The 23,704-nt window shown below is 40.8% G+C and overlaps 1 protein-coding gene across 3 annotated transcripts in view; it reads right to left on the reverse strand.

Moving 5' to 3' along the window:
- The window catches only part of Cbp53E (Calbindin 53E), a 99,882-nt gene that overhangs the window by 25,242 nt on the left and 50,936 nt on the right, over positions 1-23,704 (reverse strand). For all 3 annotated transcript variants that reach the window (XM_073988303.1, XM_073988305.1, XM_073988302.1), the window contains 4 exons: positions 19,055-19,141; positions 18,671-18,811; positions 11,994-12,049; positions 6,922-6,967 (listed from right to left, as the gene is read on the reverse strand). In XM_073988303.1, coding sequence (XP_073844404.1) covers positions 6,922-6,967; positions 11,994-12,049; positions 18,671-18,811; positions 19,055-19,141 — 330 coding nt within the window. The remainder of the gene's footprint in view (positions 1-6,921; positions 6,968-11,993; positions 12,050-18,670; positions 18,812-19,054; positions 19,142-23,704) is intronic.

Here is a 23,704-nt window from a genome sequence, read left to right on the forward strand (position 1 = left end):
CTATTATGCTATTTTTCGCCCTCTTTTATTTTTTAATCTTTCTCAAAGATAATAATTACAACAAAAACATACCTCTTTGAAGAGTCACCCTACCGATGTATGTCAACATACATACATATGTAGTATAATAATAATGCCTACTAAATGTCTACGGAAACCAATTGGCCTTATAAATTTGCATGTCCTCCATATACATATTAGTATGTACCTACACATGTACATACATTTATTCCCACTACACCCCCATGTTGTCATATATGAATAAAATGAATGTTAAATATGTATGGACGTTTCTGTGTTTCAGCGAAACAATAGATGTTGAATAATAAAGGAAACGACCACCCATCGGGTTTTTTGCCGACAATACCAAAACGAGAAGAAGAACTAAGGCAAATTGAAACCATACATTTACCAAAATTATTACCAACCATTGCCCAGGGTATCCGTTTCCTTTTGTTTAAGTTCTGATGCTTTGTTTAGTTTGGTTCGGTTTGGACTAGGTTTGAGGTTAATTGGACTGCATGTGAGAAGGTGGCCTTGTGTGTGTGTGTTGCTATGCCATATTCTCAGTGTCCGTTAGTGATATGAAATTTAATACCGGAACCTAAATAAACTATCACAAATTATTAGATGCGAAGGCACAGTGGTTGTGGATGGGGGAGAAAATTGCAAGAACTACAAGTTTGAGAAGACAACAGGAAAAAATATTTTTACGAACCTCTTTGCGTACATCAAGATCGGATTTGATAAAAATGTCTGAATATAGTATTCCTACAGACTTATACGCCTTTGTAAGAGGACATTTTCGACACATAATTCGCAGTTAAAAACTACTTTAATGTCAATTCTACGGTAGCGGGTGCTTTCGTACCGAAAAATGCTATATATAAATTTGGATCAACAAATAGTGGGGAAGCACAGGGGTGTGGAGAGAAAAGTGGACAGGGGAAACATAGGCAGCATGAGATCGTGTATCCAAAAACCTCCTAAAGAATAATAAACACCAGAAACCGAGGGGTTTTCAAATAAATGTTCAATTCAGAAGACATGGTCACATTGACAAGGCGTATCCACCAGATTATTAGTAGAGTTGTGCCAAATGAATTATTTGGAACTATCTACTTTACTATGCACTTCAATGGCCCACAAAATTTGTAAACTGAAATGTAGGAACAAGGTCCTCAAGTCCCTAGCCGGCAGCACTTGGAGTACAGATAAATAAACCTTTTTGACCACGTATAAAGCGATAGGTCGGTCTGTGGTAAGCTATGCGGCGCCTGTTTGGTCCCCGAATTAATGTGACACGCAGTGGGATAAGATTCAAATTTGTCAGAACGCCGCCCTGAGAACAGCAACATGGTGCCTCCTCAAATATACAGTGGACCATATACATGAGGAGGCAAAGATTCTTCCAGTACGACAACATAATAAGATGCTATCGTTGCAGTACTTGCTCGGGTGTTACCGTGAGAGCCATCCCAATCACCATCTACTGGCCACCGATACACCCAGGCATATCAAGAAGGATATTCATGCTCTAGAGACGACGGTCCAACAATATAGGAGAGAACCTCTAGATCAACAGGCATATCAGGCAGGTTTGAACAGCATTCACACGGACACATTTGCTAAGACCACAAGCAAGTATAGTGTGAATGCAGCCATCGGAGCACATCCCCCATCTATCGCAGCTGAAGAGCGTCAGCTGTCACGACAAACCAAAGTAGTTTTGGCTCAATTGCGCTCGCGATTTTGCAGTCGCCTAAATTCCTATTGGGCGGGAATCGGTCGCACCGTCCAAGACATCTGCCCTGTATGCGGCATGGGCCAGCACGATACTAAGCACCTATTCAACTGCCCTGCCAAGCCTACTCATCTAACTCCAGTGGATCTGTGGTTACATCCCATCGAAGTAGTCAACTTCCTGGAACTGGAGACCCAGAGCGAGATTGAACAGGAGAACGAACATACAAACATAATAATAAAACACTGTTACAACAACAACAACAAAATTTGTATGAACAAACTGTGTTATGTTTTGGGAGCAGCATATCCCCGAATGCCTGCTCCGGATTCTTTTGGTCGATGCCGGGAAGGAGGAAAACCCAGGACCAATATATTTGAGCTCGGTTTGTCACAACCGCATCTTCTCCCATATCCAGCTTTCGGTGTGATGCAATAGATATCAGGAGCGGGTGCATCTAAGGGGTTGCTCTGGATTTCTCCATGTTAGGAACTATGACAGGGACCATGCAGCAAGCATGCAGCGTGAACACAGCCACCAGCGAGTGGTCGTCAGTTTAAGAAACTGCCCCGTAGCAACCGCACACGCAGCATTTAACATCAGCCTTTGTTGTTCCAATCCCAGAAAATGCATCCTTTTTGCAATTTAATTGTAATGGACTCCGAGGGATGATCGAGGAAATAGGTCGCGGCGGTGCAGGAAACCAAGCTCAACAACAACTGCAGCTTACAGCGTTGTGATGGATACAACGTATTGAGGAAGAATCGCACCAGAAGTGGAGATTAGCAATCCTATTGCAACAGTCTGTTCAATACAGACCTATCTCGCTTGAGCCTGACCCAAATGACTTGTACATAGGATGTGTGGCGGTAGCAGATTGGTATGGAACTGTCAAGGCAGAGCTACTGTACGTATACATCCAGCCGAAAAATAGCTGCACTTCAGCTTACAAATCTAACACTTGACCACTTTTGGTAGGTTATAACCGTCTGGTCTTGGGGGTTTTAATACGAATCATTAGTTGTGGCATTCGGTTCTCGGAAATGGCCAGAGTGGTACAGCGCTGGCTGAGCAGACTGATAGCTCTATGTTTTGCACGATCAATGAGAACGCTCCCACCAGGATTAGAGAAGAGTGTCACATTTCGCCAGACATAACCATCGTGTCACCTGGGCTGACAAATGATGTCACCTGGCAACCCGTAATTTCTCTTGGATCAGACCATCTCCCTATAATTGTTTCCATAAACAGACCGACCGATTTCATCACCTCTGAACGCCGCACTATCGTCAATCATGGTAAAGCCGATGGACGCGTTTCAGAGACTTCACTAATCACAGCTTCACAGATCTGCCCAATCCTTCTGATGTTTGGGTAGGGGAAAGGACGTTCCGAGACATCATCACTGGTGTGAGACCAAACTTCCCAGCAGAGGCGACGGGAATAGCAAATGAGCGTGATGAGCTTCGTCGAGGTAAAACCAGTGACCCCAGATTCAGGGAGCTGACACTGGACGTTAACAGGTTGGTCGGGGAACAGAAGCTTAACAAGTGGTTAAATCATCTGCAGAGTTGCAACATTGGAGCCGGTATACGTGAATTGTGGGCATCGCTTAAGTCACCCTCTAACCATGGAAAGAAGTAAGATATGACCTCAGTCACGTTTGGCGACGTTATGTTGACTGACCCGAATATGTGCAGGTTATTTCAATTGACAGTTGTCGAGCACCCCGGAACTGACAGGGCGAAGAGAAGAGCATTACGTCACATCAGATCTCTTCCTGCCGAAGATGAACCACCGCAGTTTACAATGGATGAGGATTCCCAACATTCGCCATAACGAACTCGAAATCATTCAAAGCGTTGGGCTCTGATGGAATCTCCATGGTAATTCCCAACTTGTCGCTAGAAACCCTTATTGCTCCCGAAGTCTGGGCCTTAAATGGCCTTGAAGCCTGGCAAGGATGCCAGGCAAAGTGAATCGTACAGGCCGATTTTGCTTTTGTCGCCCGTAGCAAAGACCCTTGAGGCCTTAGTCCTCCTCAGGACTCAACCAGGATAAGCCGTATGATAGAACAGTAATGGTGGCGCTTTTCTAGTGAAAAGCCTTTGATGCTGTCTGGCAATCCACGCTGTTTGAGGACATTGAGCAGACAGCCTGAAACGTTGAATAATGAATTTTATGTGCGAACACCAGCCGTACGTGGAACAAGAAGTCCAAACCCCGTAGACGGTGGCAGTAAGATCCCCAAGGTGGATTGATATCCTCGGAACTGTTTAACACCTATCTCTCCTGTATTTCGACCACTCCAGGCGGCATCGAGATTGTAACGTATGTGGATGAATGCACGATCCTGGCGTCAGGTCCCTTCCCTGATGACATCAGTGAAAGACTGAACTCCTATTTAAGCGATCTTACCACATTTTTCCACGCAAGGAATACGCAGATATCCGCCACTAAATCTACGGCAACTCTGTTCACCACAGTAGATTCTGAGTAGATTCTGACTACTTATTTCAGTGGTTACAAAATAACCAGACATGCCCTTGTTAAAATAATGGGTGGTTTGTAAAGGAGGTTTGTAATGAGGATTTTTGCTGGGCGGCGCAGGTGGGAAGAGAGTTGAATGTCATGGGCTATGGTAGCAGAATTCCGACCACAACAAACTGTCCCAAAATTCTCAGGATCACATTTGACAGCACGTTCACGTCGTCCTCGCATGCCACAGCTATCGGGGACAAACTGAAAAGTAGGAACAAAGTCTTAAGTCCCTAACCGGCAGCACTTGGAGGCAGATAAAGAAACCTTGTTGCCCACATATAACGCAATAGATTGGTCTGTGGTGAGCTATGCGGGGCCAGTTTGGTCCGCGAGCTTATGTGATACGCAATTGAATAATATTCAAACTTGTCAGAATGCCGCCTTGAGAACAGCAACCGTGTGCCTCCTCATGTAGGTGGTCCAACGAAGACATGAGGAGGTACCCTGTTGCTGTTCTCTGGGCGGCATTCTTACAAGTTTGAATATTATTCCATTCCGAATGAATATTATTCCAAACTCGCGGATCAAACTTGTGCCGCAAAGCTCACCAAAGATTCTTCCAATGCAACAACACAATGTGATGCTTTCGTTGCAGTACTTGCTGGGGTGTTATAGTGAGAGCCATCCCAATCACAATCTTGTGGGTAGGCCCGACACACCTAGGCACATCAAGAAAGATCTTCACGTTCTAGAGAACAGTTTGAACAGAAGAACAAACACACAATCATACAATAATAAACACTGTTACAACAACAACAACTTTAACTGTGCTTGTACCCAAACTTCGGACTTCAATTTATTGCAACATGAACGATTTGTGAGTTGATCTGATGACCTTTTGGATAATTGAATAGTTAATTTTAATATGTTGTTGATGGCCTCGTATAAAACACAAGTTTTACTACAAACCACTGTAAATCTAATCTCTAGAGACTAACACTTATCCCTGCAAAGCTTCACACATAAAAGCAAATCCTTAATAGTAGTTTAAATCTCTGTAAAACCAAAAAGTTTGCCTTAATATTATTCACTGGCCTTAAGCCGGAAATCCCTAGGTTTTATATCATCTACGGAGTAAGGTCATTAGATGGAATTCAAAACTAATAAATGTGCTAACTGACCACTTAAACAACAAACACTGCTCACACATTTTCCTAAAATGTATGCATACTTTTAGGAGCCATTTGAATTTTTTATATTAAAACATATTTCTAACTGACCCTTCTTTAAATTTCCTTCATAAATATGAAATAATGTTTGTTTACGAAACAGAAGTAAAGTAAAATTTATTTGTTTACTCTACTAAAAATATTTATCCTTTGTTTGTTAGTTTGTGTAAGAAGACTCGTTTGTAGAGTGTCTCTATTATTTTGCAGTCATTAATTACAGCAACTCAAACACACACTCTCACAATTCTAAAAGAGTAGAGTAAACAATGGAAATTGTTTTATGGCTGCGTACAAATATTCTTGTTGACCTTGAAATGAAGGTACACACACACAAGTAGTGTACCACATCCACACACCACCGTTCTTTAATCTGCACCTTTTTTGTTGATTGTACGAGTACATATTGTATGAAAACCGAATGACATGCATTTTAACTTTAAACAGTGACCCTGGACTGAACTTAGGGAGTAGCGACGACTTATTTATGAGATTTTTATTTTATTCAACACAAAAGTATTCATAATGGAAATAATTTTATTCTATATCAGCTCCTTGAAGGGGTTTCTCTGAGTGGTTGTCAACAATAACCCAAAACAAATAAATACGCAAGTAAACAATTGATGTTTTGTTTATCAAAACAAATTCAAGCACTAAAACCTAAACCATCATCATTTTGAGGACAATGACATTTTCATATTTTGAGTCCGTCTCCCGTCAAGGAGACAGAATAATGAATAAATTAAAATGTTATTTTTTCATAAGCAAATTAATGTCTTGACTAAATCTGCCATAAATATAAACATATTTTTAGGCAAAAAATAATAATTGAAATAAAAATAAACCAAATTGAAAGATAAAAATTTAAGACATTTTTAAGTAAACAGAGGTATTTATATGGAAATATGTTGAAAATACTCATGGAAACATTTTATAGTTGTTGTTGTGTTTTCTTGGAATTTCTAATGGAAGGATTCGTTTTATAGGTTTTCTTGCATATCTACCACTATATAATATGCAGACACATTCGGTTTTGCCTAAAAGTATACATTGTTTGGTATCATAACATTTATTTTCATCCTAAATGTATGCTCTAGAATCCTCTTAGTCTATTGCTGTAGTTTTACTATTTCTCTAAAATGTTCTAGTTGTTCGTTTTTTAATGCTTAAATTAATAACTAAAACAAATAAACTCAGGAATTTAATTCAAATCAAAACTAAAACTTTTCACATAGATTTATTTTTATGGATTTTTATAGCTTTTTATTTGTTTTATTATTTTTGTTAGAAATTAGCATCTAAATAAAGTGCAAATATTAGTTTTTTTTATTTATGCTTTTTATTCTAAACTCAAATGCAAAAATGTTTTGTTTTTTCTTTGTTATTTTCATTATCAAATGCATTTATTTAGGATAGTTTGTGCTTTTGTTAGGATATTTGAGGATTACAAAAGGATATATTTGTACATACCTTGAATACTTGTCGGCAGAGGAAGTTCTCTTTGACTGGAAGTAATCTGAAAGGAAACAAATATCAATCATTTCGGTTGCTATATTAAAACAAGGAGAGTAATTGAAGTTGTGGGAGACTCATAGAATAATATGAGTGTTAGGAAGGAAAGAAGAACAAGAAAATTGTTATTATATTAAACCAATATATGTACATTAGGGTTATGACTTTTTGACATTTTGCCTACTAATACCTAAAGTAACATTAATTTTATTTAAAAAAATCCGCACAAACTACTTTGAATTTTTTTTTTTTTTTTTGAAAAAATTCTATAAAATGAAAATAAAATTTTCTCAAAAAAATATTTCCTGTTGCACGAACGAATGACCTAAAATAACATTTATTTATTTAATTTTTGAAAAAGGTCCCGCACAAACCACTTTTAATTTTTACGATATATGAAATAAAGTTATATATAATATATGTGGTTGCAAAAAAATCATAACCCTAATGTACATACTGTTACGAAAGATACTGGCAGAATTATAATAAATTTAATTTAAAAATTTAAGTTGTAGCGTAAATTTTTTGAGGCAGTGACTTTTTCGAAACTATTTTACAACAACAACTACTGTTAATTTTGATATTGTTTTTATTGCAGTCGCTCTCATATTTGTATTGATCATTTAGTTTTAGCTTAATTATTCTACCCTATTGCGACGTCATTGATTACTACCCCTTCTGTCTCACGGCAGCGGGTTCTCTCGTACCGGACTGACCTGGAACCGCACAACATCCGTGTTCAGGCCAGCGGCTGCCACCTCAGTGCACATATCCCCACTATAAAACAACTCAATGCCATCCACACTGATAAAACACCTGACGCTACTATGGACGTTATAATGCAATGTAATAAATGACCAGCATGACAACAACGGAATACTTCTCAATCACTTTGTGCAACCGTTCACTTAAGTATTTCAGTTTGTGAAGGGACAAGGAGGCTTGCTACTGCAGGGAGCCAGCCATACGGGCTTGAGTACAGTTGTTGTGTTCGTAGTCCGCCAACCGACACGAGAGTGTTTAGAGGCTGGGAAGTATTATTGAGAGCTACCCCTTTGCGCGGTAGCTAATACATTCTCTCCACCTTCGGGTGTTGTTCCACTCCACCTTCGGGTGTTGTTCCACTCCACCTTCGGGTGTTGTTCCACTCCATCTTCGGGTGTTGTTCCACTCCACCTTCGGGTGTTGTTCCACTAGTCAGTACTCGTAGAATACCGTAGAGGCTAACTTAGAACTAACACTAACGAACGACAACCCGAACAGCCGAGCCGAGTGCAGAATCACCGAGTAGCCGAACACCGAATACCCGAGTTGCCGAACAGCTACAGCACCGAATCCCCGAGTAGCCGAACAGCGATCATCAGTTGCCGAACCCCTAACACCGAATCACCGAGTGGCCGAACACGTACGAACTCCGAGTGACCGAACATCAACAACACGAATCACCGAACACTGAACCCTAAACACCGAATCACCGAGTGGCCGAACACATACGAACCCCAGTGGCCGAACACATACGAACCCCGAGTGGCCGAACATCTACAACACGAATCACCTAGTTCCCGATTATCTTCAAATCGCCTACTACCTAACAGCGAATCATCGAGTTCCCGATTATCTTCAAATCGCCTACAACCGAACAGCGAATCACCGAGTTCCCGATCATCCCCAGGCAATTATCCTTCTTATCGTATTTAAACATCAGTAGATTATAAATTAGTTTTACATCAATAAATATCCGTTTTAAACCCCAGGAAAAGGAGATTACTCGTCTTATTATTCCGTAAGGTTTAGTGGGCCCTTATGGCGACCCTGGACACGACTAAGTCTACCCCAGCCTACGACAAAACCACGTTACAATTTGTATCGTTTTTTGTGTTGGGAGCAGCATATCTCGGAATGCCTGAGCCTTCTTATGGTCCATGCAGGGACGGAGGCAAACCCGGGACCAATATATTTGTGCTCTGTTTGTCACATCCGCATCTTGACCCATATTCAACCTTCGGTGAGATGCAGTATATGTCAGGAGTGGCTGTATCTAAGGGGTTACTCTGGACTTGTTCATGTGAGGGACTATGACAGGTGGTGGTTACAACGTACTGAGAAAGTATCGCACTAGAAGTGGAGGTTGGGGATAAGCTTTCCTATTGCACCAATCTGTTAAATACAGACCTATCTCGCTTGAGCCTGACCCTAATGACCCATACATAGAATATATGGGGGTAGCAGTCAGATGTGGAACTGCCGAAGTAGAGTTGCTGAACATATCAATCCCGCCGATAAATAGCTGTATTTCAGGTTATAAGTCTAACATTAGAACGCCTTTGGTAGGTCATAACCATCTGGTCTTGGGGGACTTTAATACGCATCATGAGTTGTGGCATTCGGTCCTCGGAAACGACCAGACGGGTAAAGCGCTGGTTGAGCAGATTAATAGCTCTACGTTTTGCACTGTCAATGAGGAAACCCCTTACCAGAATTCGCAGAGAGTGTCACAGTTCGCCAGAAATAACCATCGTGTCACATGGGCTGACAAACGACCTCACCTGGCAACCCGTAATTTTTTTAGGACCAGGCCATCTCCCTATAACTGTCTCCATTAACAGACCGCCCGATTTCATCACCTAAGAACATCGCACTTTTGTCAATAATGGCAATATCGATTGGCCGAGTTCAGAGAGTTCACTAATCACCGCTTCAGATATCTGCTCATTTCGTTTGATCTTTTGGTAGCGGAAAGGACATTCCGAGACATCATCACTGCTTCAGCCGCTAGCCATATACTTGCTGGTCGAATACCCGAAGTGTGACAAGGCGACGGGATTTGCAAATGAGCGTTATGAGCTTCGTCGAGCCAACCTCAGTGACCCCAGAGTCAAGGAGCTGACACCGGAAGTTAACAGGTTGGTCGGGGAGCATAAGCGGAACAATTGGTTAAATCATCTGAAGAGTTGCAACACTGCTGCCGTTATAAGTGTCCGTCTGATATTCGGGTAGCGGAAAGGACGTTACGAGATACCATTATTGCTGCAGCCTCTCGCATTGTACCTGCTGGTCGAAACCCTACGGCCAAGCTTGAAAGGACGTTACGAGATACCATTGTTGCTGCAGCCTCTCGCATTATACCTCCGGCCAAGCTTGAAACCTTGAAAATCAATTATATGTGTGGACGCCAGTCGTACGAGGTCCAAAACAAGAAGTCCAAACCCCGTAGAGTGAAACAGAGAGTTACCCAAGGTGGGGTGATATCTCTGGAATTGCTCAACCTTTACCTCTCCCTTATTCTGCCCTCTCCAGACAACATCGAGATCGTAACGTATGCGGATGATTGTACGATCCAGGCGTCAGGTACCTTCCCTGATCACATTTGTGAAAGACTGAATTCCTATTCGACCAATCTTACCACCTTTTACCACGTGAGGAATATGCGCCACTAAATCTACGACCACTCTGTTCACCACATGGACGGCGCAAGTGGGAAGAGAGTTGTATGTCGTTGTCGATGGTAGCAAAATTCCGACCACAAACTACCCCAGAACTCTAGGGGACACATTGGACATCTACGACAAGCTGAAAAGTAGGAAGAAGGTCCTCAAGTCCCTAGTCGGAAGCAGTTGTTGTGCAGGTAAAGAAACCTTATTGCCCACTGAGCAAATATCCCATTTATCGCAGCTGAAGAGCGTCACCTGCCACGACTAACCAGAGTAGTTTTGGCTCAACTACGCTCGGGAGGGTGCAGGCGTCTAAACTCCTATTGGGCAAGGATCAAGGGCTCTGTGCAAAACATCTGCTCTGCATGTGGCACAAGCCCGCACAGCACACGGCACCTTTTCAACCAACCTAATCCACTTACTCCAGTGGATCTATGATTACATCAAACCAGCCACGTTCCCGGAACTGGAGATTGACCCAGGGCCAAATTAAGCAGATGAACGAATATACAAGCATGTAATATAACACACTGTTACAACAACAACCCCTGCTCCTCTCTCGTATCCTAGAACATTCTATACTTCAGCGAGCGAGTATAAATACGAGAGAATATCAGGTAGGTGGGTGAGTTGTAAATCAGACCGCGATTTAAAACCATCAGCTAAGTAAAGCAAAGTTTATCCTTAGTTTGTCCTTGGGTGCCACCGTGGTGCGATGGTATGCACACCCGCCTTGCACACTTAAGGTCGTGGGTTCGATTCCCCGGCCAGGCAACACCAAAACACTTTTCAACGGTGCCAAAATACCCCTCAGTAATGTTGGCGACATTTCCTGAGTATTTCAGCCATGTAAAACTTCTCTACAAAAGTGTTGTCGTAGACACGCCGTTCGGACTCGGCAATAAACTGTAGGTCCTATATCATTGAGCTAACATGAATCGGGGTCCACTCACTGATATGACAGAAGTCTCCCTTGTCGCTTATGGGATGTTTGTGGAACAATTATATATATCCTTAGTAAAGCTCTGTGTTAAGTAAATTAAAGTCGTGTCCAAATAAGTGAAGTAACATTAATAAATCATAGAAAGACTCGTAATCTAATGAACCCTCGTTTATTTGGTACAAATCATATCGGGGAATAGAACAAGGTCTGCCCGGGGTTAAGTTTAAACAAAATCCGTAGCAATATGTATGTATTTTTCCATAAAACAGGAACGTATTTTTTATAATACATGCAGAGAACCAATTAAGTGTTTTAAAATTTGAAAATTGAAAAAATATCAATAAAATCGGTTAAAACCATCAAGTTAGAAGACATATTTGAAAGATCCGCTGTACATTACATATTATTATAACCCCTCGTCTCTCAACGCCTTGTCTCACCGACAAATCGACAATTAACGAAAGGAATATTGCTTAATTTAAGTCTAGACTTTGTCCAGCCCAAAATCGAAGTTTAAACCAAATCCAAATATTTCCTATTCCAAAAATAAACTTGTTATTTTTGATCAAATAAACAGTCATGTTAAATGAAAAAAATTAATTGTCCTTCGGCGGAACGTTAATTGCTAAACATATTGAAATTTAAATATAACTTACTTGGCCATTTCGGATAATTGCAAGCGTCCATCTTTATTGGCATCGAAAACTTGGAGCTAAAATTACAACGATAAAGAAGACAAAAACAGTGAATAATGAGATGACCGAATTTTTTATTAAAAAAAAAAACATTTCTTAAGATTAACATTGACATATGTAAGCAGTTTTATTTTTCTTCTTCTTTTCAATTAACACAAAAGGCAAAGATAAAATATGGAATATATTATGAAATTGAAAAAGAAAAAAACAGTAAAAATGGACAAATTCATTAGCATATCTTTAGGCAAGTAGCACGAAATGTGGGCAAGAATAACTTTTTGGTTAAATATTAAGAATAAAAATTTATGTGTTTGTGCATTAAATTTTTGCATAATTGTAGGTGTTGTTGTACCTCTGTTTTTTATCGTTTGCTTATTTTTTATTTCCCTGTTGTTTTATTTGCATACTTTCAGACTTGTTAATTAAAACAAACTGTTGCATATTTAATGCAAAGAACCTGTTTTATTTTTATTTTCCTTTCTTCTGATTTCCTCTTTCTTGAGCAAACACTTTAAATGAACAATATCAGATATACTTTTGCACATCTGTAGGATACTAAGAAAGATTCAAAATGTTCAAGTTTACTCAACTAAAATGTAAGTATCTTAGTTTTAATTGCCTGCCAGGCAAAAAAACATATTCCCTTAAATTTTTTTGTTTCATCCCACGCTGCAGGCAAGTTTTCTTTCCACTGCACTTTGTTTTAGACCAAACGAAAAGAAATCAACACATCTAAGTCAACTGCAGAACACGCACAATTTCATTAAGCCCCCTCCCGATGGCAGACTATACCAGCGCTAAAATTAATTGGGTAAAATATTGTCTGTTTTCTCGCGGCCTTGATGTTTTCAAGCAAGCCAGTAGGAGGTCGCAGACAATAGAGATAATTGATTTTTTCTTTCCTTTTGTATTATTAGTTTTGTACAATGTGGCATTCAGAACAAGAAAATTACTTTATTTTGGTTCACCTATTGTAGGGGAACAGTGTGGTTTTGGCAGAAAACTAAAAGGTAAAGAATGCTCTTATAAAAGGCAAACTAGTCATATCCTATGAGACAACATAGTGGGCTTCTATAAGAGGATTTACTAGCTTTCTAAGAGGGTTCTTAGAGGTCTTCTATCAGAAGATCTGCAGGTCTTCTAAAGAAAGGACATCTGGTCTTCTAAATAAAACCGTGTAGCTATAGCTTATATAAGAAAAGGTCTTCTTTTCTATAGAAGCCTCCTACGGAGGTCTTCTATTCTATAGAAGCCTCCTACGGAGGTCTTCTATTCTATAGAAGCCTCCAACGGAGGTTTTCTATTCTATAGAAGCCTCCAACGGAGGTCTTCTATTCTATAGAAGCCTCCAACGGAGGTCTTCTATTCTATAGAAGCCTCCAACGGAGGTCTTCTATTCTATAGAAGCCTCCAACGGAGGTCTTCTATTCTATAGAAGCCTCCAACGGAGGTATTCTATTCTATAGAAGCCTCCAACGGAGGTCTTCTATTCTATAGAAGCCTCCAACGGAGGTCTTCTATTCTATAGAAGCCTCCAACGGAGGTCTTCTATTCTATAGAAGCCTCCTACGGAGGTCTTCTATTCTATAGAAGCCTTCTAAGGAGGTCTTCTATTCTATAGAAGCCTTCTAAGGAGGTCTTCTATTCTATAGAAGCCTTCTAAGGAGGTCTTCTATTCTCCTACGGAGGTCTTCTATTCTATAGAAGGCTCCTACGGAGGTCTTCTATTCTATAGCAGCCTACTACGGGGGTCTTCTATTCTATAGCAGCCTCCTACGGAGGTCTTCTATTCTATAGAAGCCTCCTACGGAGGTCTTCTATTCTATGGAAGCCTCCTACGGAGGTCTTCTATTCTATAGAAGCCTCCTACGGCGGTCTTCTATTCTATAGAAGCCTCCTACTTCTATTTTATAGAAACCCCTTGTACAAGTCCTCTATTCTATAGAAGCCTCCTAAGGAGGTCTTCAATTCTATAGAAGCCTCTTACGGAGGACTTCTTTTCTATAAAAGCCGCCTACGGAGTTCTCCTATTCTAAAGAAGGCTCCTACGGAGGTCTCCTATTCTATAGAAGGCTCCTACGGAGGTCTTCTATTCTATAGAAGGCTCCAACTGAGGTCTTCTATTCTGTAGAAGCCTCCTACTGAGGTCTTCTATTCTATAGAAGCCTCCTACGGAGGTCTTCTATTCTATAGAAGCCTCCAACGGCGGTTTTCTATTCTATAGAAGCCTCCAACGGAGGTCTTCTATTCTATAGAAGCCTCCTACGGAGGTCTTCTATTCTATAGCAGCCTACTACGGAGGTCTTCTATTCTATAGCAGCCTACTACGGGGGTCCTCTATTCTATAGAAGCCTCCTACGGAGGTCTTCAATTCTATAGAAGCCTCTTACGGAGGACTTTTTTTCTATAAAAGCCGCCTACGTAGTTCTTCTATTCTAAAGAAGCCTCCTACGGACGTCTTCTATTCTATAGAAGCCTCCTACGGAGGTCTCCTATTCTAAAGAAGGCTCCTACGGAGGTCTCCTATTCTATAGAAGGCTCCTACGGAGGTCTTCTATTCTATGGAAGGCTCCTACTGAGGTCTTCTATTCTATAGAAGCCTCCTACGGAGCTCTTCTATTCTATAGAAGCCTCCTACGCAGCTCTTCTATTCTATAGAAGCCTCCTACGGAGATCTTCAATTCTATAGAAGCCTCCTAAGGAGATCTTCTATTCTATAGAAGCCTCCTACGGAGGTCTGCTATTTTATAGAAGCCTCCTACGGAGGTCTTCTATTCTATAGAAGTCTCATACAAAAATTGTATATTCTGTAGAAGTCTCATATTCTGTAGAAGCCTCCTACGGAGGTCTTCTATTCTACAGAAGCCTCCTACTGAGGTCTTCTATTCTATAGAAGCCTCCTACGGAGATCTTCAATTCTATAGAAGCCTCCTACGGAGATCTTCAATTCTATAGAAGCCTCCTGCGGAGATCTTCTATTCTATAGAGGCCTCCTACGGAGGTCTGCTATTCTAAAGCCTCCTACGGAGGTCTTCTATTCTATAGAAGCCTCTTACGGAGGTCTTCTATTCTATAGAAGCCTCCTACGGAGGTCTTCTATTCTATAGAAGCCTCCTACGGAGATTTTCAATTCTATAGAAGCCTCCTACGGAGGTCTTCTATTCTATAGAAGCCTCCTACGGAGGTCTTATATTCCATAGAAGCCTCCTACGGAGCTCTTCTATTCTATAGAAGCCTCCTACGGAGCTCTTCTATCCTATAGAAGCCTCCTAGGGAGATTTTCAATTCTATAGAAGCCTCCTACGGAGATCTTCTATTCTATAGAAGCCTCCTACGGAGGTCTGCTATTTTATAGAAGCCTCTTACGGAGGTCTTCTATTCTATAGAAGCGTCCTACGGAGCTCTTCTATTCTATAGAAGCCTCCTACGGAGGCCTTCTGTTCTATAGAAGCCTCCTACGGAGGTCTTCCATTCTATAGAAGCCTCCTACGGAGGTCTTCTATTCTATAGAAGCCTTCTACGGAAGTCTTCTATTCTATAGAAGCCTCCTACGGAGGTCTTCTATTCTATAGAAGCCTCCTACGGAGGTCTTCTATTCTATAGAAGCCTCCTACGGAGGTCTTCTATTCTATAGAAGCCTCCTACGGAGGTCTTCTATTCTATAGAAGCCTCCTACGGAGGTCTTCTATTCTATAGAAGCCTCCTACGGAGGTCTTCTATTCTATAGAAGCCTCCTACGGAGGTCTTCTATTCTATAGAAGCCTCCTACGGAGGTCTTCTATTCTATAGAAGCCTCCTACGGAGGTCTTCTATTCTATAGAAGCCTCCTACGGAGGTCTTCTATTCTATAGAAGCCTCCTACGGAGGTCTTCTATTCTATAGAAGCCTCCTACGGAGGTCTTCTATTCTATAGAAGCCTCCTACGGAGGTCTTCTATTCTATAGAAGCCTCCTACGGAGGTCTTCTATTCTATAGAAGCCTCCTACGGATGTCTTCTATTCTATAGAAGCCTCCTACGGAGGTCTTCTATTCTATAGAAGCCTCCTACGGAGGTCTTCTATTCTATAGAAGCCTCCTACGGAGGTCTTCTATTCTATAGAAGCCTCCTACGGAGGTCTTCTATTCTATAGAAGCCTCCTACGGAGGTCTTCTATTCTATAGAAGCCTCCTACGGAGGTCTTCTATTCTATAGAAGCCTCCTACGGAGGTCTTCTATTCTATAGAAGCCTCCTACGGAGGTCTTCTATTCTATAGAAGCCTCCTACGGAGGTCTTCTATTCTATTCTATAGAAGCCTGCTACGGAGGTCTTCTTACGGAGTTCTTCTGTCCGATAGAAGCCTCCTACGGAGGTCTTCTATCCGATAGAAGCCTCCTACGGAGGTCTTCTATTCTATAGAAGCCTCCTACGGAGGTCTTCTATAGAAGCCTCCTACGGAGGTCTTCTATTCTATAGAAGCCTCCTACGGAGGTCTTCTATTCTATAGAAGCCTCCTACGGAGGTCTTCTATTCTATAGAAGCCTCCTACGGAGGTCTTCTATTCTATAGAAGCCTCCTACGGAGGTCTTCTATTCTATAGAAGCCTCCTACGGAGGTCTTCTATTCTATAGAAGCCTCCTACGGAGGTCTTCTATTCTATAGAAGCCTCCTACGGAGGTCTTCTATTCTATTGAAGCCTCCTACGGAGGTCTTCTATTCTATTGAAGCCTCCTACGGAGGTCTTCTATTCTATTCTATAGAAGCCTGCTACGGAGGTCTTCTTACGGAGTTCCTACGGAGTTCTTCTGTCCGATAGAAGCCTCCTACGGAGGTCTTCTATCCGATAGAAGCCTCCTACGGAGGTCTTCTATTCTATAGAAGCCCCCTACGGAGGTGTTCTATTCTATAGAAGCCTCCTACGGAGGAGTTCTATTCTATAGAAGCCTCCTACGGAGGTCTTCTATTCTATAAAAGCCTCCTACGGAGGACTTTCATTCTATTCTATAGAAGCCTCCTACGGAGGTCTTTCATTCTATTCTATAGAAGCCTCCTACGGAGGTCTTTCATTCTATTCTATAGAAGCCTCCTACGGAGGTCTTTCATTCTATTCTATAGAAGCCTCCTACGGAGGTCTTCTATTCTATAGAAGCCTCCTACGGAGGTCTTCTATTCTATAGAAGCCTCCTACGGAGGTCTTCTATTCTATAGAAGCCTCCTACGGAGGTCTTCTATTCTATAGAAGCCTCCTACGGAGGTCTTCTATTCTATAGAAGCCTCCTACGGAGGTCTTCTATTCTATAGAAGCCTCCTACGGAGGTCTTCTATTCTATAGAAGCCTCCTACGGAGGTCTTCTATTCTATAGAAGCCTCCTACGGAGGTCTTCTATTCTATAGAAGCCTCCTACGGAGGTCTTCTATTCTATAGAAGCCTCCTACGGAGGTCTTCTACTCTATAGAAGCCTCCTACGGAGGTCTTCTATTCTATAAAAGCCTCCTACGGAGGTCTTTCATTCTATAGAACCCTCATACGGAGGTCTTCTATTCTATATGGAGGCATTTTCTTGTTCTAAAGGAATAACATCTGCTTATGGTCTTCTAAATAAATGGCGCCTGGCCTTCTAGAAGACATTATGGCCTTCTATAACAAAAACGCTGTCTTTAGAAACGCTGTACCGAGTTCTCACAAACACAATGCGATGGAATAAGTTTTTTCTTCTACAACGTTTAAACATTTGAAACCTTTTAAAGGCCATTCAGCAATAAATCCCTCAAAACGTTGATGAAAATATTTACACTTTGTTGTTTTATGTATTACAAAATAAGTATTAAATCACAACAAAATTATTTCCACTTAAAATGTCCACATTGTTTAGCATCTACCTTAAGCCTAAAAGTATACAACAAAATTACAAACACACACACACGTATACATATGTATATGTATGATGAAACTGCTGATAATAAATGATGACACGCATAAAATGCTCAACTAGAACACATGTACGAAGTATGGTAATTGCAGTTATTGTCAGGTTTACAACAAGCAATGTCATTGCAAGTCCATGGTCCCGCCCACAACTAACTAAAAGCAGGATGGAAAACATTGCACCTACATACAGACATGATTTGCATTTTGTATTAAGTGCAAGGCATTATGTTAACAATTCATCTAACTGTTGTCGATGAGTCATTGATGACATGCTGACAATTTATAATGCTAGTGTGTGTGTAAATTGGATTAGCAATGTCGACAGATTTGGGTGTAAAAACAAACCCGGAAAATGCAAGTAAATTAAAAACCAATGCGATTGCAACGTATTATCCAAGGCACAAATATTGCACAGATACGCATATCCCCATGTCAGCAGCATGTTACGAGGCATATTGGATTCAAGTATTTTGTTGCAAATTGAAAAAAATGACACTCATAACACATACACATACATTGTTGTCTCAAACATTGAAAGCTAACAAGCAAAGCACAATCATAAATAATTTATGATATCACAAATCATTTGAAAATGTTTTATGACGTGTACTGATAAACGTTAGGGTTGTGCAGAATATAATTGAAAGTGGAGAATTATGGTTATTGCCAAACACGACAACAGAACAGAATATAGCCCCTTATCCATAACACATATAGGAGTTAAAACTTACCATTGTATCTGTGTATTCGATTAATTTATCTTCAGACACATCATTGATTTTCTTGGCCTCTTTGAGTAAATCCCTTAAGAAGTTTTTAAGTTCATCGGCTTCAATGTAACCTGAATTGTCGGTATCATATTCACGCCAAATCTAATTAGAAAGAGAAGACAATAAATAAGATAAGTATATTAAATTTATTAGTTATTGGTCTAATATAGTTTGCGCCTTGAAGTATGCTTTCATTTTGTAATAACACAGGGAATGCCTTCAATGAGGCTTTTAATGTTTATTATTAATTATTGTTATTATTATTGTTCATAATTTATATTAATTGCAATAATTATCACACACATACATATGTGTGAATAGATATTTCTTTGAATTTGGTCTCACCTTCATAAATTCTACACTTGATTCCAGGGGATTATCGAAACGGAATAGCAATAGGAAATTTTCTTCCATGGGCAGCAATTGGGCCAGCTATAAATAATTGCAAAGTGGATATAATTATTAATTGAGGGAATTTTATTCAGAATATTGCCTGAGAAAAAACAAGAATAATGTATCAGCTGCTCAGCTTTCAGAATTTGCGATAAGAACAAGGTTTTATGTCATTGAACGTAGAACTGTTCTTTTTGATATGAAACACATCACCCCTTGTCACTTCTGGAAAGTGCGGATATGTTGAATTCCTACACCAGAGGTATGGTTTTCTGAAAATATTTCTTTGCAGATACTGTGAGCATTTTCAGAGAAAAATATGGTACAACATCTTCGAGAGATGTTCAACACCCTGTTGTAAACACTGAGACTATAGAAATTGACATGTCTTAAATCCTGAACAATGTTGAGGCTAAACTATTTGCTATAGATTAAAGAATAACCCAGGGGGCTTCTATAGATCAGTAGACCAGCGTAAGGGCCTCCTGTAGACTAGAGGATCACCATATAGTCTTCTATAGTTTATGAGAACACTGTAGTGGTATTTCTATAGTTTAAAAATTCACCGTAAGATTTCTCCATATACTAGGATGCCGGTAACCCCCGTAGGATAAGGTAATACTGCAAAGGTATTATATAAGCCTTCTATAAATTAGATGGCCACTATAGCCTAAGGTTCGTCGTTGGGGTATTCTATACATTAAAGTACCGCAGAAAGAGACCTATATCTATTTTAAGACCACATTAGAGGCGTTCTACAGATTACAAAACCACCAAAATTATCTTCTATACGATAAATGAACATCGCAGGAGTCTTCTGTATAATGGAAAAAATCTCAGTGGTGGTGTTTTAAAGAGTAGAAGACCTCCGTAAACGCATCCAATGGATTATAAATCCACCATATGGGCTTAATATAGATTAGAAGGCCGCCGCACATGTCTTCCCTATATAGGGTGATCACCACAAAAATCTTCCGCAGAAAGAATACGGCTATAAGAGGTACGAGGCTCCTATAGAAGTTTCCGTAAGAGGCTCCTATAATATAGAAAACCTCCGTATGATGGTTCTATAGAATAGAACAAATCCGTAAGTGGTTTCTATACAATAGAAAGCTTCAGTAAGAGGTTTCTATAAAATATCAGACTTTCGATAAAAGAAGCTTCTATAGAATAGGAGGCCTCCAAGGAGGCTGCTATGGAATGTAAGACCACCAACGGAAAGAAGTTTCTATAGAATTGAAGACGTCCGAAGGAGACTTCTATAAAATAGAAGACGCCCGAAGAAGACTTAAATAAAATATAAGACCAATGTAGGAAGCTTTTATAGAATAGAAGACCTCCGTAGAAGACTTCTATATAATAATAGAAGACCTCCGAAGAAGACTTCTAGAGAATAAAAGATTTCCGTAGAAGACTTCTAGAGAATAAAAAATTTCGGTAGAAGATTTCTAGAGAATAGAAGACCTCCGTAGGAGGCTTCTATAGAATAGGAGACCTCCGTAGGAGCCTTCCTTTGAATAGAAGATCTCCTGTAGGAGACTTCTATAGAATAGAAGACCTCCCTAGGAGGCTTCTATAGAATAGAAGACCTCCCTAGGAGGCTTCTATAGAATAGAAGACCTCACTAGGAGGCTTCTATAGAATAGGAGACCTCCGTAGGAGGCTTCTATATAATAGGTAACCTCCGTAGGAGGCTTCTATAGAATAGGTAACCTCCGTAGGAGGCTTCTATAGAATAGGAGACCGCCGTAGGAGGCTTCTATAGAATAGGAGACCTCCGTAGGAGGCTTCCTTTGAATAGAAGATCTCCTGTAGGAGACTTCTATAGAATAGAAGACCTCCATAGAAGGCTTCTATAGAATAGGAAACCTCCGTAGGAGGCTTCTATAGAATAGGTGACCTCCGTAGGAGGCTTCTATAGAATAGGAGACCGCCGTAGGAGGCTTCCATAGAATAGAAGACCTCCGTAGAAGACTTCTAGAATAGAAGACCTCCGTAGGAGGCTTCTATAGAAGAGAATACCTCCGTAGGAGGCTTCTATAGAATAGAATACCTCCGTAGGAGGCCTCTATAGAATAGAAGACCTCCGTAGGAGGCTTCTATAGAATTGAATACCTCCGTAGGAGGCTTCTATAGAATAGAATACCTCCGTAGGAGGCCTCTATAGAATAGAAGACCTCCGTAGGACGCTTCTATAGAATAGGAGACCGCCGTAGGAGGCTTCTATAGAATAGAAGACCTCCGTAGGAGGCTTCAATAGAATAGAAGACCCCCATAGGAGGCTTCTATAAAATAGAAGACCTCCGTAGGAGGCTTATATAGAATAGGAGACCTCCGTAGGAGGCTTCTATAGAATAGGAGACCGCCGTAGGAGGCTTCTATAGAATAGAAGACCTCCGTAGGAGGCTTCAATAGAATAGAAGACCTCCGTAGGGGGCTTCAATAGAATAGAAGACCTCCGTAGGAGGCTTCTATAGAATAGAAGACCTCCCTAGGAGGCTTCTATAGAATAGAAGACCTCCCTAGGAGGCTTCTATAGAATAGGAGACCTCCGTAGGAGGCTTCTATAGAATTGGTGACCTCCGTAGGAGGCTTCTATAGAATAGGAGACCGCCGTAGGAGGCTTCTATAGAATAGAAGACCTACGTAGGAGGCTTCCATAGAATAGAAGACCTCCGTAGAAGACTTCTAGAATAGAAGACCTCCGTAGGAGGCTTCTTTAGAATAGAAGACCTCCGTAGAAGACTTCTAGAATAGAAGACCTCCGTAGGAGGCTTCTCTAGAAAAGAAGACCTCCGTAGGAGGCTTCTATGGAATAGAAGACGTCCGTAGGAGGCTTCTATAGAATATAAGACGTCCGTAGGAGGCTTCTATAGACTAGAAGACCTCCGTACGAGGCTTCTATAGACTAGAAGACCTCCGTAAAATGCTTCTATAGACTATAAGACCTCCATAGGAGGCTTCTATATAATACTTTAAAATAGAAGACCTCCATAAGAGGCTTTTATAGAAGAGAAGGCCTCCGTAGGGGGCTTCCATAGAATAGAAGACCTCGGTAGGAGGCTTCTATAGACTAGAAGACCTCCGTAGGAGGCCTATATGCTAGAAGACCTTCGTAGGAGGATTCTATAGAATAGAAGTCGTCCGTAGGAGGCTTCTATAGATAAGAAGACGTCCGTAGGAGGCTTCTATAGAATAGAAGACGTCCGTAGGAGGCTTCTATAGACTAGAAGACCTCAGTAGGAGGCTTCTATAGAATAGAAGACCTCCGTAGGAATCTTCTATAGAATAGAAGACCTCCGTAGGAGGCTTCTATAGAGGAGGTTTCTACACAATAAAAGACCTCCATATGAGGTGTATATAGAATAGAAGACCTTCGTAGTAGGCTTCTATAGAATAAAAGATCTTCGTAGTATAATTCTATACAATATGAGACTTTCGTTGGAGGCATTTAGAATAGAAGATCTCCGTAGGAGGCTCCTATTTAGAATGAAAGACCTCTCTAGAAGACTTCTATGTAGTATAGGTAACCGCTGTAGCACCTTTTTTTATGGAATAGATGACCACCGTAGCGGGCTTCTATATAAAATAGAAGACCTCCATAAAAAGTTTCTATAGAATAGAAGACCTCCGTAGGAGGTTTCTACAGAAAAAAACCTCCGTTGAAGGCTTCTATAGAATAGAAGGCCTCCGTAGGATGTTTCTACAGAATAGAAGACCTGCGTAGGAAGCTCTTATAAAATAGAAGACCTCCGTAGGAGGCTTCTATAGAATAGAAGACCTCCGTAGGAGGCTCCTATGGAATAGAAGACCTCCGTAGGAGGCTTCTATAGAATAGAAGACCTCCGTAGGAGGCTCCTATAGAATAGAAGACCTCCATAAGAAGTTTCTATAGAATAGAAGACCTCCGTAGGAGGTTTCTACAGAAAAAGACCTCCGTTGAAGGCTTCTATAGAATAGAAGGCCTCCGTAGGATGTTTCTACAGAATAGAAGACCTGCGTAGGAAGCTCTTATAAAATAGAAGACCTCCGTAGGAGACTTCTATAGAATAGAAGACCTCCGTAGGAGGCTTCTATAGAATAGAAGACCTCCGTAGGAGGCTCCTATAGAATAGAAGAACTCCGTAGGAGGCTCCTATAGAATAGAAGAACTCCGTAGGAGGCTCCTATAGAATAGAAGAACTCCGTAGGAGGCTCCTATAGAATAGAAGAACTCCGTTGTAGGCTCCTATAGAATAGAAGACCTCCGTAGGAGGCTTCTATGGAATAGAAGACCTCCATAAGAAGTTTCTATAGAATAGAAGACCTCCGTAGGAGGTTTCTACAGAAAAAGACCTCCGCAGGAGGTTTCTACAGAAAAAGACCTCCGTTGAAGGCTTCTATAGAATAGAAGGCCTCCGTAGGATGTTTCTACAGAATAGAAGACCTGCGTAGGAAGCTCTTATAAAATAGAAGACCTCCGTAGGAGGCTTCTATGGAATAGAAGACCTCCGTAGGAGGCTTCTATAGAATAGGAGACCTCCGTAGGAGGCTTCTATAGAATAGAAGACCTCCGTAGGGGGCTTTTATAGAATATAAGACCTCCGTAAGCGACTTTTATGG

Source organism: Musca autumnalis, unplaced genomic scaffold (genome assembly GCF_047663935.1).
Source record: "Musca autumnalis isolate F117 unplaced genomic scaffold, ASM4766393v1 scaffold_5, whole genome shotgun sequence".
Taxonomy (NCBI): Eukaryota; Metazoa; Arthropoda; class Insecta; order Diptera; family Muscidae; genus Musca; species Musca autumnalis.